General features: G+C 39.2%; 1 protein-coding gene across 3 annotated transcripts in view; it reads left to right on the top strand.

Annotated features, from left to right (window-relative positions):
* The first annotated feature begins 273 nt into the window (after nucleotides 1–273).
* The window catches only part of GABRB2 (gamma-aminobutyric acid type A receptor beta2 subunit), a 127,257-nt gene continuing 112,856 nt past the window's right edge, over nucleotides 274–14,674 (top strand). For 2 of the 3 annotated variants that reach the window (XM_008498703.2, XM_008498702.2), the window contains exons 1-3: nucleotides 1,647–1,723; nucleotides 1,836–1,927; nucleotides 2,843–2,910. In XM_008498703.2, coding sequence (XP_008496925.1) covers nucleotides 1,647–1,723; nucleotides 1,836–1,927; nucleotides 2,843–2,910 — 237 coding nt within the window. Of the gene's footprint in view, nucleotides 359–545; nucleotides 664–1,489; nucleotides 1,724–1,835; nucleotides 1,928–2,842; nucleotides 2,911–14,674 lie in introns of those variants that run through there. The other variant, XM_008498701.2, reaches the window with a different exon arrangement.

Genomic DNA, 14,674 nt, shown 5'->3' with positions numbered 1-14,674 from the left:
GCCCGGCCCGGGGGCGGCGGGGCAGGGCGGGGAGCACCGGACCGCCTCAGCTGTCTGCGTGCGGGACCGAGCTGTGCTGCGGAGTGCGCGGGTCCTTCATCCCGCCTGGCTCTCTGTGCGATACCCTCACCCTGATCCCTCCCCACCACCAGCCCCCACCCCCCCTTTTTTTTTTCTGTGTGTTGATGTTTTTTTTCTTTCTTCCTTCTCCATCCTCCCGCAGCGAGTTAAAGATTTCTTTTGTTAATTGACGCCCCAAGTGTTCCAAATCCCTTCCCCACTCAGCCCGGGCCGGCCGAGGACGTGTGCACGCCCAGATTGGCTCGGCGAAGCAGCACAGATCTGCGGGGCTGGGCGGGTATGTGCGTGAGGATGAGGTGGAGGTGTGAAAGGACCTACGAGCACAAGGGAGATTTGCGAGGAATAATTTAACTCCGGTGTTTGTTGGGTTTCGGGGTGTTGTTTGGTTTATTGGTTTGTTTTTTGGGGGTTTTTTGTGTTTTTTTCCTTCTCTCTCTCCTTTCTATTTTTTTTTTCCTGCTCAGGATTTAAATGTCAGTCAAAGCACCCCCAAATCAGCTTTCCGCTCGTCTCCGGTTTCTTCCGAGGCATTAATTGGATCACACGCTGCATTTGAAGACCTCAAGTGTTTTACCTACGAAGGTAAGTGGGCTTGTGAACCTGCAGCGGGTCTGGATGGTCATTAAAAGCTTGACTGCCTTTCCTCCTCTCTCCATCCCCCAGTCCCCTGGCCGTGCTTAGCTCTACCTGAGGAACTTGCATCCCTGGGTTAAACATCGGTCGATCTATGGAAAATGTGCCGGCGGGCCCGGCTGGGGGGGGAGCGAGGCCGCGGGGGCTCCGCGCCTGCCGCTCCAGCACCAGCAAATGACCCGTGGGAGCTCGGCGGCGGGAGCCGACGACCCTCTTCGTCCCCAGTGCCTCTGCTCCTGGAACAGCGCCTCGTAGCACAGTTGGAAAAGAAAGAGTCTAATCCGCTCTTACAAGAAACTATTCGTCATCTTTCTTTTTTATTTTTTTTTCTTTGTGAGAAATACTGTAAGTGCCTATCTCCTCTCCTCCCCCACAGCCAGCCCCCGTTGCAAGCGCCGGCTCCTTTGCCCTCACCTCGCCTCAAGCAGTTCTTTCCAGGGACCGAAAAGTTAAGCCTACCCCCTTTCCCCCCACTTGCCCCTGGCACCATACGTACACCGTGCCTATTTTAACCTATTCTCCCTCTGTCTAATCCGCGTCCGTCCAGCCCCCGCCTTCCCCTCCCCCTTAAAGTAGGTTGCAAAGCTGCTGTACCCTGCAACTCCTAAAACTTGTCTCCTTGCTTTGTTTTATATTCTATATTAACAAAAAGGACAGCAAAAAATTATTGTCGACTCTCCTGTGGATGACTCTCTCTATATATATTTAAAAAAAAAGCATTTCCTTCTTCCCCTTTAATTTTTTTTTTTTTTTTTTTTTTTTTTTTTTTGGCAAGGAAATTTGCTCCCATCTCCAGCAGCAACCACTGCTCCTTTTGATGTTGTGGTACGCCGTGCGCATGCGCTTCACATTAGAATTACTGCACTGGCCAGAATAAGTTGGATCTCTTCTTCTCTTCACTGAAATCCTAAATCATATAAAAAGCTAAAGGGATGCTGAGAGTCCGGAAAAAGGGTTACTTTGGGATTTGGTCATTCCCTTTAATAATAGCCGTGGTGTGTGCACAGAGGTAAGTGATGAAGGTATCTCTTGCTTTACTTTGAATGGCACCGCATGCTGCCGCTGAGAGGTACAGTTTGGGTTTGAGAATTAAGAAATAATAGTGTTCTTTTCTTCTTTAGTGTTAATGACCCTAGTAATATGTCACTGGTAAAAGAGACCGTGGATAGACTGCTGAAGGGCTACGACATTCGCTTGAGGCCAGATTTTGGAGGTAATTTGACCGGTTTTGAATAGGGGAGATTACATATCGGGCTGTGCTCCTTTGGTGTGCGTGGTTTTAACGGGTTGTGGGTGCTGTTGCTTTGCACTGTGTGTGTGTTGCCATTTTCTCAAGCTGATCCAAAGTTAAGCCCGTTGTTACTCAATTTTCTTAGCCCAAGATGCCTTAATGTGATCACTCAAATATCTTGCATATTTGTAATCGGTCCCTTGATTTTTTTATGTGTTAGTTTTTTAACCTGTAATCGAACCCTTGTTTAATTTGTTCTATCGAGATACAAATCTCTTTAAGTTCACCCAGCGTTTGTTCCTCTCAGCCTAATGTGCCTGTGATCACAGTTACTATTTTTGAGTACAAGATGTGCTGTTAACTGATACAAAAATGTCATTTAACCCCCTGTGTGCTCTTGCCTCCAACAAGTTTGTTGATTTCGGACGTGTGGGCGTCCCTTGCCTCCACCCCTACCCCCGGGGCTCACTGCCCGCTGTCCCCTGGGCTGCCCCTTCCGCAACAGCGCAGGGGTGGGAAGGGGGGGGAGCCGGGTCGCGGAGGCCGGAGCCGCGCTTGCCGGCCTAGGAGGAGGGGGAGCCCCTGCACCCCCGCACCCCTCCGGTCCCGACCCGCTGCCCCCCGCCGTGCGCACGTGTGTGCGGTTACATAAAGCCCCGGCGGGGTTGGTGGGGGGAGCCCGGGGCAAAGGCGCCTTCCCCGCCGGTCGGTGGGAGCCTGGTGCTGGGAGAGCGGGGGAGGGAGGGGACGGGTGGGGGGCACTTCTCGCCTTCCTCCTGACTTTTCGGGTTTTGTTGAGACAACCGTGCCGTTTCTGCGTTGTCTGAGCCCTGCTGACTGATAAGAATGAGTTAAGTTCTTGGAGCTTACATTGCGGACCATCTTGTCGGTTTGCAGGTCCCCCGGTAGCTGTGGGCATGAACATAGACATTGCCAGTATAGATATGGTCTCAGAAGTCAATATGGTGAGTATTTAGGTTTGGGGCCGGTTGCTTTTCGGAGGGGTGGCCGTCCCTTCCCCCCGCCCTGCCAAGGCGAGCGGTGCCCGAGGGCGTGCGGGGGACCTGCGGCGGCCTCCTGCCCCGAAGCTCCGCCGGGGCGGCACACGCCTCCTCCTAGAGGCTCGGCTGGGCTGGGGCGGGTGAGGGGGGGGGAGGGTTCGTGTGTGCCCCCCAGGGTGGTCGGTGGGCAGAGGGGTTGCGGGGGGAGCTGCGGGGTGGCAGCGGCATCGCAGCCTCCAGGCCGGTTCCTGCGGCAGCTCCCCCGGCGCGGCCCGCCCGCGCTCCCGAGCGCCGCCTTCCCGCGAGCAACGGCGCCCCCTGCCGGCCGCGCGCCCGCACGCCACCCCGCCGCCACCTGGCAGCGCTGCCGCTCCGCGGGGATGCGCGCAGGGAACCGCTCCCGCGCAGTCCCCTCATCTTCCCCCCCTTCCCTATCCTACGGCTGGACCTCTTGGGCTTCCTGGGGAAGCGGGATGGAGGCTTCCAACCTGTCTGCATGCGTGTCTTGGTTCCGCTTGTGTGGTATTAGAAATGCACTTTGCCTTTTGGTCCTGGAAGTGCGGGTTTGAGAAAGGAAAAAAACAAAAGGAAAACCAAAAGAAACAAACAAAAAACCCCAAAGCAAAAACCAAAACTGTTTTTTACTTCTGTGTGTATTATCCAAAGCTTACAATTTTTTATTTTTATTTTTTTTATATCTATATATGACTGAGGCAATGATTTTACAAGTTTATTTTTTCAGAATGTTTACTTCTCTTATCTAAAACAGTTCGAACTGTGCTCAAACACTGAACTTGTTCATAGCTTGGTAACACTTTCTGTGTTTCACATTCATTCCCTGGGGTCTGGTGAAGTGTGGAGAAAACTGGAGAAGTCTCAGATTGATGCTATAGAAGAAGCTATTCTTGATGAAACTTTTTTAACACTTGTTTTTCTTATTTGGAAATGTTTGGGGTCAAGTTTTGAAGTTTTAACCTTAATTTACATTTTATTTGTCTAAGGTTTCCTACTCTTAGGGAATTTGTACAAAAAGAGCAAAATGAAAGATATTATCAGTAACTGATACGAAATGCATTTTTATTAAAATATTTGTTATTAGTGATTAAGTTGTAAGTTTCCTTTCTTGAAGATGTTTTAAGGCAGCACCTTTCTAAATACAGATGTCATTTTAAGGTTACGGCTGCACCTGTAATGATACATTTAAAAATAATATTTTGGGTGTTACCAGTGTGTTAAGATCCATTCTACACTAAAAGAACTTTAATTCCTTGGTGTCCTGTTTGGGTTCTCAGACACATTGCACTGAATGACTTTTCAATCATTTCTTCTCAAATTGGATGTTTTTTGTGATGTACAGGAATTTTTTCATAATGTAAAACATAGCCCTTGACCTAATTTGATATTACTGGTGGTTGTACTGTGAGACTGGGAGGTCTCAGTGATGGAGAGCTTGATAGAGCTGTTTTTTTGAAGGTACAGGAAAATTGAGTAATTTCCTCTTGAGCAACATTACATGGGAAATATTTCTCTGGGGCTAAAATGGGCTTCCAGACTTTCACTGAACTTGTAATTCTACATTCATTCAGTTCCACATCCAGGAACTTTAGGTGCAAAGAAAGAAAATTGCTTTGTATTTTAATCTTTTCATTAAAAGAGCTGTGGGTAGGAGACACAGACTTGCAGTTATTTCTTAGACAGCCATGAGGAGTGTGGGAATGATGAGGATTTTCTTGATGGAACTGCAATCTACTAGGTCAGTGTTATATCCTTGTGTGTCTTCAAAACCAGAAGGTAGTGCCTAATGTTTTTGAGACAAGGTTGATAATATTCTTGCAAATCTTTTTTTTTTTTTTTTCTTCAATGATTTCTAGAAATATGATGTCCAATTAAAGGTGATAGTAAATCAGAACACTGTGATCTGACACTTAACAGCTTAGCTATGAAACTGAGTATTATTCTTAGTATTCTAGTCATTTTGTTGTGTATCTATAATGAAATGTTTTATGTTTGTCAGAAAATCCTTTCCAGACTGTCTGCAGAGCTGCAGGGGTCAGCTGGGGGCAACTGTACAGGCAATTTTGTCACTCAAGCATTTAAGCTCTAGGCTTGTTTTACTCTAAGAAACTACCTATTTCTTAAAACCAGGCATTCATTTTGCATATTATTTTTCATTTGAAGTTTTAGAAGAGATTACAAACCAAGATTATTTTCCTCATCTGCTTAACAGCAAAATTTAGCATGCTGTATATAGATCATATTACAATGGTTTGTATAGCATAGCAAGAACCAATTGACAGGCCTGAAATAAAAGAGGAGCCATGCAAACAGACAACAAAATACTAGTGTGCAAGGGCTTAACTTTTTCCTTGAAAAGTAACCAGAATTTGGGGCAGAACTGAGAGGAAAACCATTGATTGGATGTAGGGACCTATTTTGTGAGCCATGGGTTTGCTGTTGCTTTGCCTTTAGTCATGGCAGACACCAATGGCTCAAGATGAAGACGAATCATTGCCTGTGGTCATGTATTGACATTAATGGGATCAAACTTTTAGCCTTGGGAGGAAGGCTAAGCAATCATAGTTATTTAGCTTGAGATCATTGATTTTAATTCCAGTGTTAACTTACTTGAAAATTTTCATCCTTATCTTTTTCTTCCAGTGCTTACACATTCCCAATACCATATGTATTTGTGTTGCTCTGCAGGCAGAAGACTTGTCTCCAGTGTCATAAAGTAGATAATAAAGTTTTTACTTGGAACATCTGAATTTAGAGTTGCTGTGTTAGAAAATATGTGTTTAGGCTGTTCAAGAATATTAATGTTTGCTTTGAATTCTTAAAGAGAAGATAAATACATCATAGCAAAGTCATAGTGTAACAGGCATTGCAGCTGCCTTCCAAATGCGTCTTGTATGCACTAGAGCTGAAAATGTAAGCTGTTAAGCTGTTAAACCTTTTGTAGTGAGAAACTTCAACTGGTACATACCTTGGTTTTCAAAAATGGTTTCTAAGTACTGGTACTTGTGAACATAATTCTGTCCAGCTCTGGGGAATGCACATGAAAAAAGTGAGAACTTCAGGTACATGTGGCAGTTGACAAATGCCATGACTGCTTGGACTCATGTTTTCTTTTTTTCTTTCCTTTTTTGTTTTTTTAATGTGGGTTTTTGGGTTTTTTTGCAAAGAAATAATATACCTCAGGTAATGATTTTATGCAGTACAATAATGATTATGTTTAATTCCACTTTTTTTTCTGGATCAGGCCTTGCAGTATCATCGAGTGTATGCTTTATGCCAGTTATACTGTAGATTCTTCTTAAGTTTTCTCTTGTTCAGCTAACAATGGAAAACAAACATAGAGAGGTGTGAAAGCAACTCAAATTGCTTTCCTGGACTAATGAATTTGATATCATGCAAGAATAGTTGTATTGTAGTGAGTCTAATGTAATGTTCTCAAGAGAGTTTCTAGGTATTCCTCACTGGACTTGAATTTTTTCTTTGTTTTCCTTAATACTAACTGCTTATTATAAAAATAAGATCTCCAAAGAGCTTAATAGTGTTTTTATTTATTTATCTAAATCACCCATGTTAGGTTGGATGTTGCATTTCTACATTTTCATCTCCAGCACAGCAAGATTGTCCTTATTTTTTCCTTGTCTTTCCAAAGGTTCCCTCATAAACTGCTTTTTTAAAATGGGTACAGTTTCATTAAGAAGTAGAGAAATAAATTTTCTTTCCTAGACAGTACTGAAGCTTTTGCATAGCATGTTATGCATTTGATCCATCTAGATGAGACATGAGGATTTCTTTGGTTAATGTCAGTCATGTGGTGATTTTGAATGTCTTGGCTTATTACCTACTAAATAGGTCAACATTTCTTGTTTTGTTTTGTTTTTTTTTTTCCTTTTTGTTCCTTGCCCTGTGGCTATCCTGTGATTCCAGTAAAGGATGTCTTAAAAAGAGAGAAATGTATTTTTTTACCCAGGAACTACACACTTTTGGAGGTAATAAATTGTATAATTATCTCTGTTCATGCTTTGGGTCACATGGATTTTGCAGGGAAGAATTAGAACAAGTATTTACAGTATTGGTTTGCTTATTGTTTTCCAGATTTAGGCACATTTGGTGTGTGTATGGAGGTAAGTAGGTACAATGGATTGGTTTGTCTTAGTGGGAGCCATTAGGGTTGATGGAGTGCATAATCCTCCCATCAGGTGGGAGTTGGAGAAACAAAGGAGCTGTAATCATCTATCAGGGAAATGTTTAGTTATTAGCATATTCTTCTTCCAAGTTTTACACAACAGAACCTAATAACTTCAAAGCTCAGGAAAAAAATGAAGCTTTTTATATTTCACTTTATGTTATATTATTATTTATATGTTGAGGTTGCATAAATAGCAAGTATATTACTCACTAGAATATTTTCACTAGCACAGACATAGCTGTATTTCACTAATAGATCTCTGACTTTCAATTGCTTTTGAAAACAGAGACCCACTATTGGTTTTCTTAAAATCTTTCGTACCTTCTTAAAGTATTTTCAGTAGGAGACATTGACAAAGCTCAAGTGACATAAGTTTGGGTAAAGCAATAGGGGCGGTATGGCTGCCTCTCAAGTAGCAGCAATTACCTTTCAGTGAAAAGGGAAAAGATGACTTGTGATATAAAAAAGAAGTGGGGGTTAGGAGGTCAGGAAATAGGATGGAGTTGTTCCAAACCAGAAAACTGGGAAAAGTCTTGGTAAAGAAAATTAAGAGGAAAATCATACAACAGGAAAAAGTGTCATATATATACTGGTACAGAAAGAAGTGAAGAAAATGGTATCAGCAATATATATTTGATGATCCCTTCTAGTTTATGTCTTGCTGTACATGATCCATAAAGAGAATATGATGAGAACAGGACTGAAAATATATTAAAAGGAAATATTAGAAATACTGGGAAGATGTTGCTTTCTTAATCTTAAATACTTCCTGCCATGAGAGACCATGGACTTTATTATTTCCCCTGTGACTAAGTTGCATATATTTCTTCACACAAAATTGGATTTCTCAGTAGACAGTACAAATTTGGCTCTTGGAAAATTACTGTGCTTGTATACTATTGACTTATATTGGTGTCTGTAGCCACTTCTCTGAATGCAGGACAGGTGATGTGTGATATAAGTGAGAACTCTTGTTACTGAAAGCCATTTCACCTCTTCCTTCAGTTATTGTCTGGGATAACATCACAAGAGCTTTATTCGCACTTGTAAGTTGCATTAGCATGGATTGCTATTTCCTGTAACTACATGTCTCTGATTTATGCATTTTTGTTTTTTAGCTTCATGGTTTGTAAAATAAAGAGGCTTCCATGTTCAAGCAAAGCATTTATTCTTGGGGAGTAAAACAGATGTTCCTAGAGGTGTGCTACATGTGGGTTGAAATTGTCCTGCTGGTTCTGCTAGAATATACTTAACCACAGTATGAAATTATTTCTCCAGAATATATGCAAGAGTGTAGTGAGTTTATAACTACTGTCATAAGCTACTTAAGCAATAATGTATTAGATATATATATGTATCTATATACATCTGGAAGCATGACATTCTTGTTCCTTTTTAAGGTCATTATAAGTGGTTTGTCAACTGAATTGCACTTTCAGTGTTGCAAAACTTTAATCAGTAGAAAATCTTGTTTCATTGGTGGTAGTAATTTTTCAAAGTGATCACTCACTTTAGCAGAGCAGGGGATGGTTATCAGTAATTTAAAGAGAGAGCCTTGGAGGTGATTTGTGCAATTGAATTAATAATTATTGCCTTCTTGTTTTTAGAAAGACTTGACGTATAAATACTGAAGTAATTTGGCTCCTGCCATAGAAGAAAAGATATATCTATCTGTCATATTTTTTAATGGGCACTGTCTTGGTTCTAATGCAGGAGAAGGAACACATTCTTTGTTAGCTCCTGTTATGGGCTACTTTATTTCATAACTTCTCTATTGAAAATCACATAAAATCTTTATAGATGAGCCATGTAGTAGAATGAAAGATTTTTATGTTGTGCTTTACAAACTCGTTACAAGTTGAAGCTGTTCCAGTGGTTGTACTTGTGCTTCTTAGTGACTCTGAAGCCTGTCAGTACACCATGACTAAATCCTTAGTTGTCCCCCTTCTTTATTCTCATACTTTGTGTAGCTTTCTGCAGTATTTATAGTGGAGCTTTCACTCCTTCACTTAAGCACTCATTCAGCTGTGTTTAAGTCTTGTAGTCTTTACAAGTGCTGTATGAATTAGATTGGCAAGGTTTGGATCCTTCATTTTAAAGAAGGCTCATCATCCATGAGATGATTTTTAAAATGTCTCCTTTAAGTAATGGAAGAGAGCATCTTGTTTGTAGGTTTAAGAATTGTAGAAACAGTCAAATGTCCTGTGGTATTTATACTGAAAACTTGGCAACTATGGATGGATGTAATCTGTAACTGAAAAATAAATGAATGTGCATAATTACATGAAATTTGTAGTTATCCTGTGGGTTGACAGAAAGATAAACAGGACAGAAGCAGCCTTTGTGCTTATTGTAATTATTCCTGCTGTGCTTTTATGGGGTTTCTCACCCAGTTCACATACCTTGACAGCAATTCTAGGTACAATTGCCTTGTAACAGCCCAACACAGAGCTTACAGGAATAGTGATGTAGGGGGCATCTTTGCAGTTATAGTTTTAGCTGTCTGAAAGCCTGGTTGTGAAGTTATCACTGCTCTCACTTGATAGGTTTTGCCTATGAAGATCTTTGCAAGGAAATTATCCGGTGAAGTATTTCCAAATTAGCTAGTCAATGCAAAGATTCTCCCAACTACAATTTAATTCACATTTAATATAGGTTATCACAGGGAAAATAAAGCATTTTGAGTCTGAGCTCTTCCCATGTCCCCAGACTTAAAAGAACAAGGAAACTGGGCTATTTCTGTCTACATTGAGCTGCTTTTTGCATATATCTATCAAGGTTAAATCCTGTTAATTTTTATTCTGTAAATACTGACAGGGGGATTAATTTGTTAGTTTTCAAGTAATGAGAAATTTATCTACATGGGGGGGAGAAAAGCACGTTTTGCATTTCAGTTGTACTATTGAAGTAGATGTGGCAGTTCAGAGTTAGTTCCACTGATTCTGATGTAGACAAACCACTGATTCATTGCTGAAAGACAAATTCACCTCTATAGATTTTGAACAAGTAGAAGAAAACGTTATGGGAAATTTGGCCTTGGATATAGTATATAAAATTGCCCTAATGAATGCATATTTAAAAAACCCATCTGCTTGAAATGTAAAGTCCTTGTTCAGGTGTCTGCTCTCTGGACTATTTCTTCAACACAGTTTTCTTAAAAAGCTGTTTTGCATTGGCATAGGGCGAAGGATCCTAATGTGCAAAATGCCTTTTTTTAAAATATTTTTTTAGATGAGAATCTTGCAGAAAAATGGTTCAGAAAGCATGGAGTTAGGTAAAGATCACACTAAACTTAGTTGGTATGAGGTCAGAGAAGTCTGTGGGTTTCATATATTTGGGATATCTGAGGACTGTGGCTCTTGTGGGTTACATTTTCAGAAGTGTTTCTTATTCAAATTCTTTCATAGGGTACAACAATGATTTAGCAAATTTCCCATTTCTTTTAACCATATCTTTTAAGCCATTTTTTTCCTCGGTGGGAACAACTCATTAAAACGTAAAAAACAAGTATCTGAATAATATACCAAAGCCTTTTGAAAAACTATTCAATGCAATGGGTGGAGAGCCCTTTTGAAAATCTGGTCCTAATTTCTGTTGTAGATTATTTTTTTCCATGGAAGTTTAAATTGTTTTTTAATATAGGGAACAGAATTCATTTCTTCTCAACTGAATTAAATTAATGCTCTAGCTTGTTTTTCTCTGTATAGGCCTTTAAAAAGGTAATTTGTAAAAAAAAAAAAAAATACATTCTTGCATCTACTTAGCAGAAGTAGTGAAATATTCTTAATACTTTAGGGTCTGTAAAGGTATATATGTGCTGTTATTTGCATAACAGTTTTTACCAAAGAGTCCAGAAGTCATTATGGTCCATTGATTAATCCATATTTGGTTGTTTTATAAACTGTATTTTTAAGTTAACAGACCCTTCAGCTCTGAAGGAGTTGTGGAGCATTGTGAAGTTCTTTTTTTACTTTCAAGGACTGCTGACCCAATAGGCTCTATTGGCTCCCTTGTTGGTGTCAGAGGATCAATGTTAATCCATGTTTTTTGACAAGATGTGCACTGAAGGAGTCATAAAATTTAAGTAAAACAAAATAAGTTTTAAGGACCGGTAGGCTGAGTTTTTAAATTAAATAATTTAGGAATGTAACTATTTCATTATTTTTTATTATGAACTGATTTATTATTTTAGATAACATACAGGGAAGAAGGAACTAGGATTAAACAAACTTGCACATCTTTAATTACTTTTCATTACAAATGAAAAGCAGCGTTTGGTAACGAATTGCATCATCGTGGTGCTAACATGCAAGTCCAGAAATGGCCAAGGAAACCTTTTAATTGGTCAGAAATCTTCCTAAAATTTATGTGAATGCTCTCTCTGTTATGCTGTCCTGTTGCTCTGATGTTTTGTGAGAAGAGATGCTTTTAGGAATTTCATACCTAGTAGAATTAGAGATGTAATGTTCTTATCACGTAGCAGGTGACACCTTAGGTTGTGCAGGATGAAATGCTTAGCAACCTAAGTAGATAGAAATATTACTTTCAAAATTGCTTTTTTCAAAGGTGTAGAAATGTTTCCTGAATTAAGCATATGAGACCTTTCATACCAAGTTTCAGTCAAAAATATTTTATTATAGCTGATATATGTTCCTGAAAAATAGATTTGTAGTGGAAGTGCCAGGACACCCTTAACGATAATAATTTTTATTAGCATAAATGCCTAGAAATGAATACAGTTTTCATTGGTCTGCTGTTATGTGACACAAGTGAACACTTACAAAGAAATCCATAATAATTCTAGTTCACAAGCTGTGTTCAAATTGCAGTGAAAAGTACCCATCTCTGTGCACAGGCTTTACTGAATGCTTTGTGAGCTCGAGTCCCCCACTAGACTTGTTTTGTAATGTTGAAATGTTTAAGTCTGATGCTGAGTATCAGCATCCCACTGAGGGTATTTATGCCCATTCTTCACAGAATATTTGTATTTAAAAGACTTGAAATGGAATACAAGATGTCCTATAATGCCTCAGACATGGAGTGTGAATGAGGGCAGGTAGCAGTCTCCAAAACTATTGGTGTGCAATAGGTGTTTTTTTTAAATGAATAGATGTCCTTGGCAATTTTTATTGGCCAGAAAGCAGTAATACCTTGCTGGCTTCTTTGGTTTAATGATATTTAAAAGTCAATTACGTTCAATCATAGGAAGAGTGTACTGCTACTTCCTACTTTTCTACTCCTAGGCTGTACAATAACCAAATTCATTGGCAAATCTGTATTAGGAGGCTCATGTGGTTCCTACTGCAGCCAGACTTTTAACTGTTGATAAATGGAAGATATAATTTTGTATCAGCAACTTCCTGGCTTCCTTTTTTTACTTTAAGTGAACAAAAAGGAACCTTTCTGTTCTGGACAATAAAATCTTACTGGTGAAGATAGCTGTTAATGGAAAATCTTTAGGTGTAGAGTTAAATTTTTATTAACTTTTTAATTGAATTGGGTTTTTTTTTAGAACACAAAGATGTCTGAACTTCGTATATAGCATCTGACATTTTAGAGACAGATATCTATGCTACAATAACACACTAACTAGATAACAGTTTTGTTAAAACATAAAGGCAGCAATTATTTATTAAAGATTCAGAGTGAGATTTCAATCAAAATTGCTGGTCTTGTATGCAGAAAGATTCTGATTTAAGCTGTTTTATGGGGAAGCAATTGCTTTTGTAAGGACCTACAGTATATGTATAACTTAAATAATCTCTTGAGTTAAACTTTCTGAAAACATTTACGTTAAAAACTGAGTATCAGTAAAATGAATGTACCTGCCTGTAGTTGTATCATTAAGTGATTCATACCAAAGAATGTATTCAAGTGGAGTATGTAGAACTCTTGGCTGGTAAAACTGTTGTTCATTTTCCTTTTGTAATTTCAAATAGTTTGTGTTTGTACCTTTCAGTATCCACTAGCAAATTGTGTTGGGAAAAGCATATTTATTTTTTTTTTTTTAACAGAGTACCCTATCACAGCTGAACAAAATATTGACTAGACATATGTAAAACCTTTAAATCTTTGTTGGTATTAGAAAACAAAATATTATTCAGCTGAAGAGATCATGATTTCCACTTTTCTCAGTTCTGTCTGATAACCTATCAAAGCTCTTGGAGTTTGTTGGTTTTGGGTTTAAATTGTGTTTTGTTTTATTTGTTTTTTTTGCTTTTCTGCCCCTACTGATTTGTGTTTTTTTGACGAACATAACCACCAGTCTTACATCACCATCTTCCAAGTGAATTCCTTTATATTTGTGGCTGTTGGTAACTCAGTAAAATTGCTGTTTGGCTTTTGAAAATTGTTGTTCTAGAGCTCTGTGCTTGAGGAACATTTGCTGGCAGAAGAAATGTGGCACTGAGCCTTTGTCTACCTCTGCCACTTTGAAGTTTACTGTTCAGAATGGTGGGATGGGATGAATGTTGGGTGGAAGCTGAGAAGTGATGTCTTGAAACCACAGCGTCAAGATTCTTGTCAAATATCAGCCAAAACCTTTAGCAGTACAAATACTAATTGATGATTTATGTTGCCTTTAAAGAACCTCAATGATTTCATTTGAAAGGTTGTAAGTCTGGTTGATCCTGCTTTATGAGAAAAAAGGAAAGAGTGAAAAATGCAAAGCAGGAATTATACATCATAAATACAGGGCTTCATTAAATTTACCATGCTAGACAAAGGTTTTTGTTTATTTTAATAGTGTCTTAAATGGGAAAGGACTTAATTATGGAATAAAGGAGTGAGCTACTATCTGCATTTCACTGTCTTGAGTAATGGGGAATAGAATATTAAATAGATTTTTCTAGATTAATGCTATTAATGCACTGTTAATACCTAAATTAATGCTGTTTCATAGCTCAGATGGTAAGTGACAGAATACTTACTCAAGCTTGAAACCAGACTCTTTTCTACAAATTGAAAAATAATTCTGCATATCTGCTGGGCCAGCCAGGAAAATGGAGTTGTAACATAACAGCCAGATTAGACTCTTGCAGATCATTTGTACTAAATATTTGTTATGTTTCCTATTTAATCTAGCTCAAATACAACTTCATGCAAATGCAGCCATACTGGTTCTACTTTACAGATTTGATAGAACATTCAGTTATATCACATAGAAGTCACAAATAGGATGAGAAAAAAATGATAAAGATTCAAATATAGCTGGGAGTTTCAGAATATATTAGAATACAAGATAAAAGCCAATCTGATGTGAAAGATGTATGCTTTAAACTGTTCCCATTTTGGATGGATACCATAGATATATGGTTACTTATAACTGTATCTCTCTCAGGTTGGCAGGATACAATGGTCTCTTAGAACAGATGAAGGAAGTTGAAGTAAACAGGAGATGAGATGAAGTAAAATTATTTGCTCAGAACATTGGAGGCAACAAGATACTCTTTTTATGCAGCCATACAGCAAGATAACATTTCTTTAATTGCTGTTTTCTATTTCCTTAGGCCTAGTTAGAAAGCAGGT

Source organism: Calypte anna, chromosome 13, assembly GCF_003957555.1.
Source record: "Calypte anna isolate BGI_N300 chromosome 13, bCalAnn1_v1.p, whole genome shotgun sequence".
In the NCBI taxonomy this organism is placed as follows: Eukaryota; Metazoa; Chordata; class Aves; order Apodiformes; family Trochilidae; genus Calypte; species Calypte anna.
The sequence above is the reverse complement of the archived record's forward strand: the minus strand, read 5'-3'. Positions and strand labels throughout refer to the sequence as shown.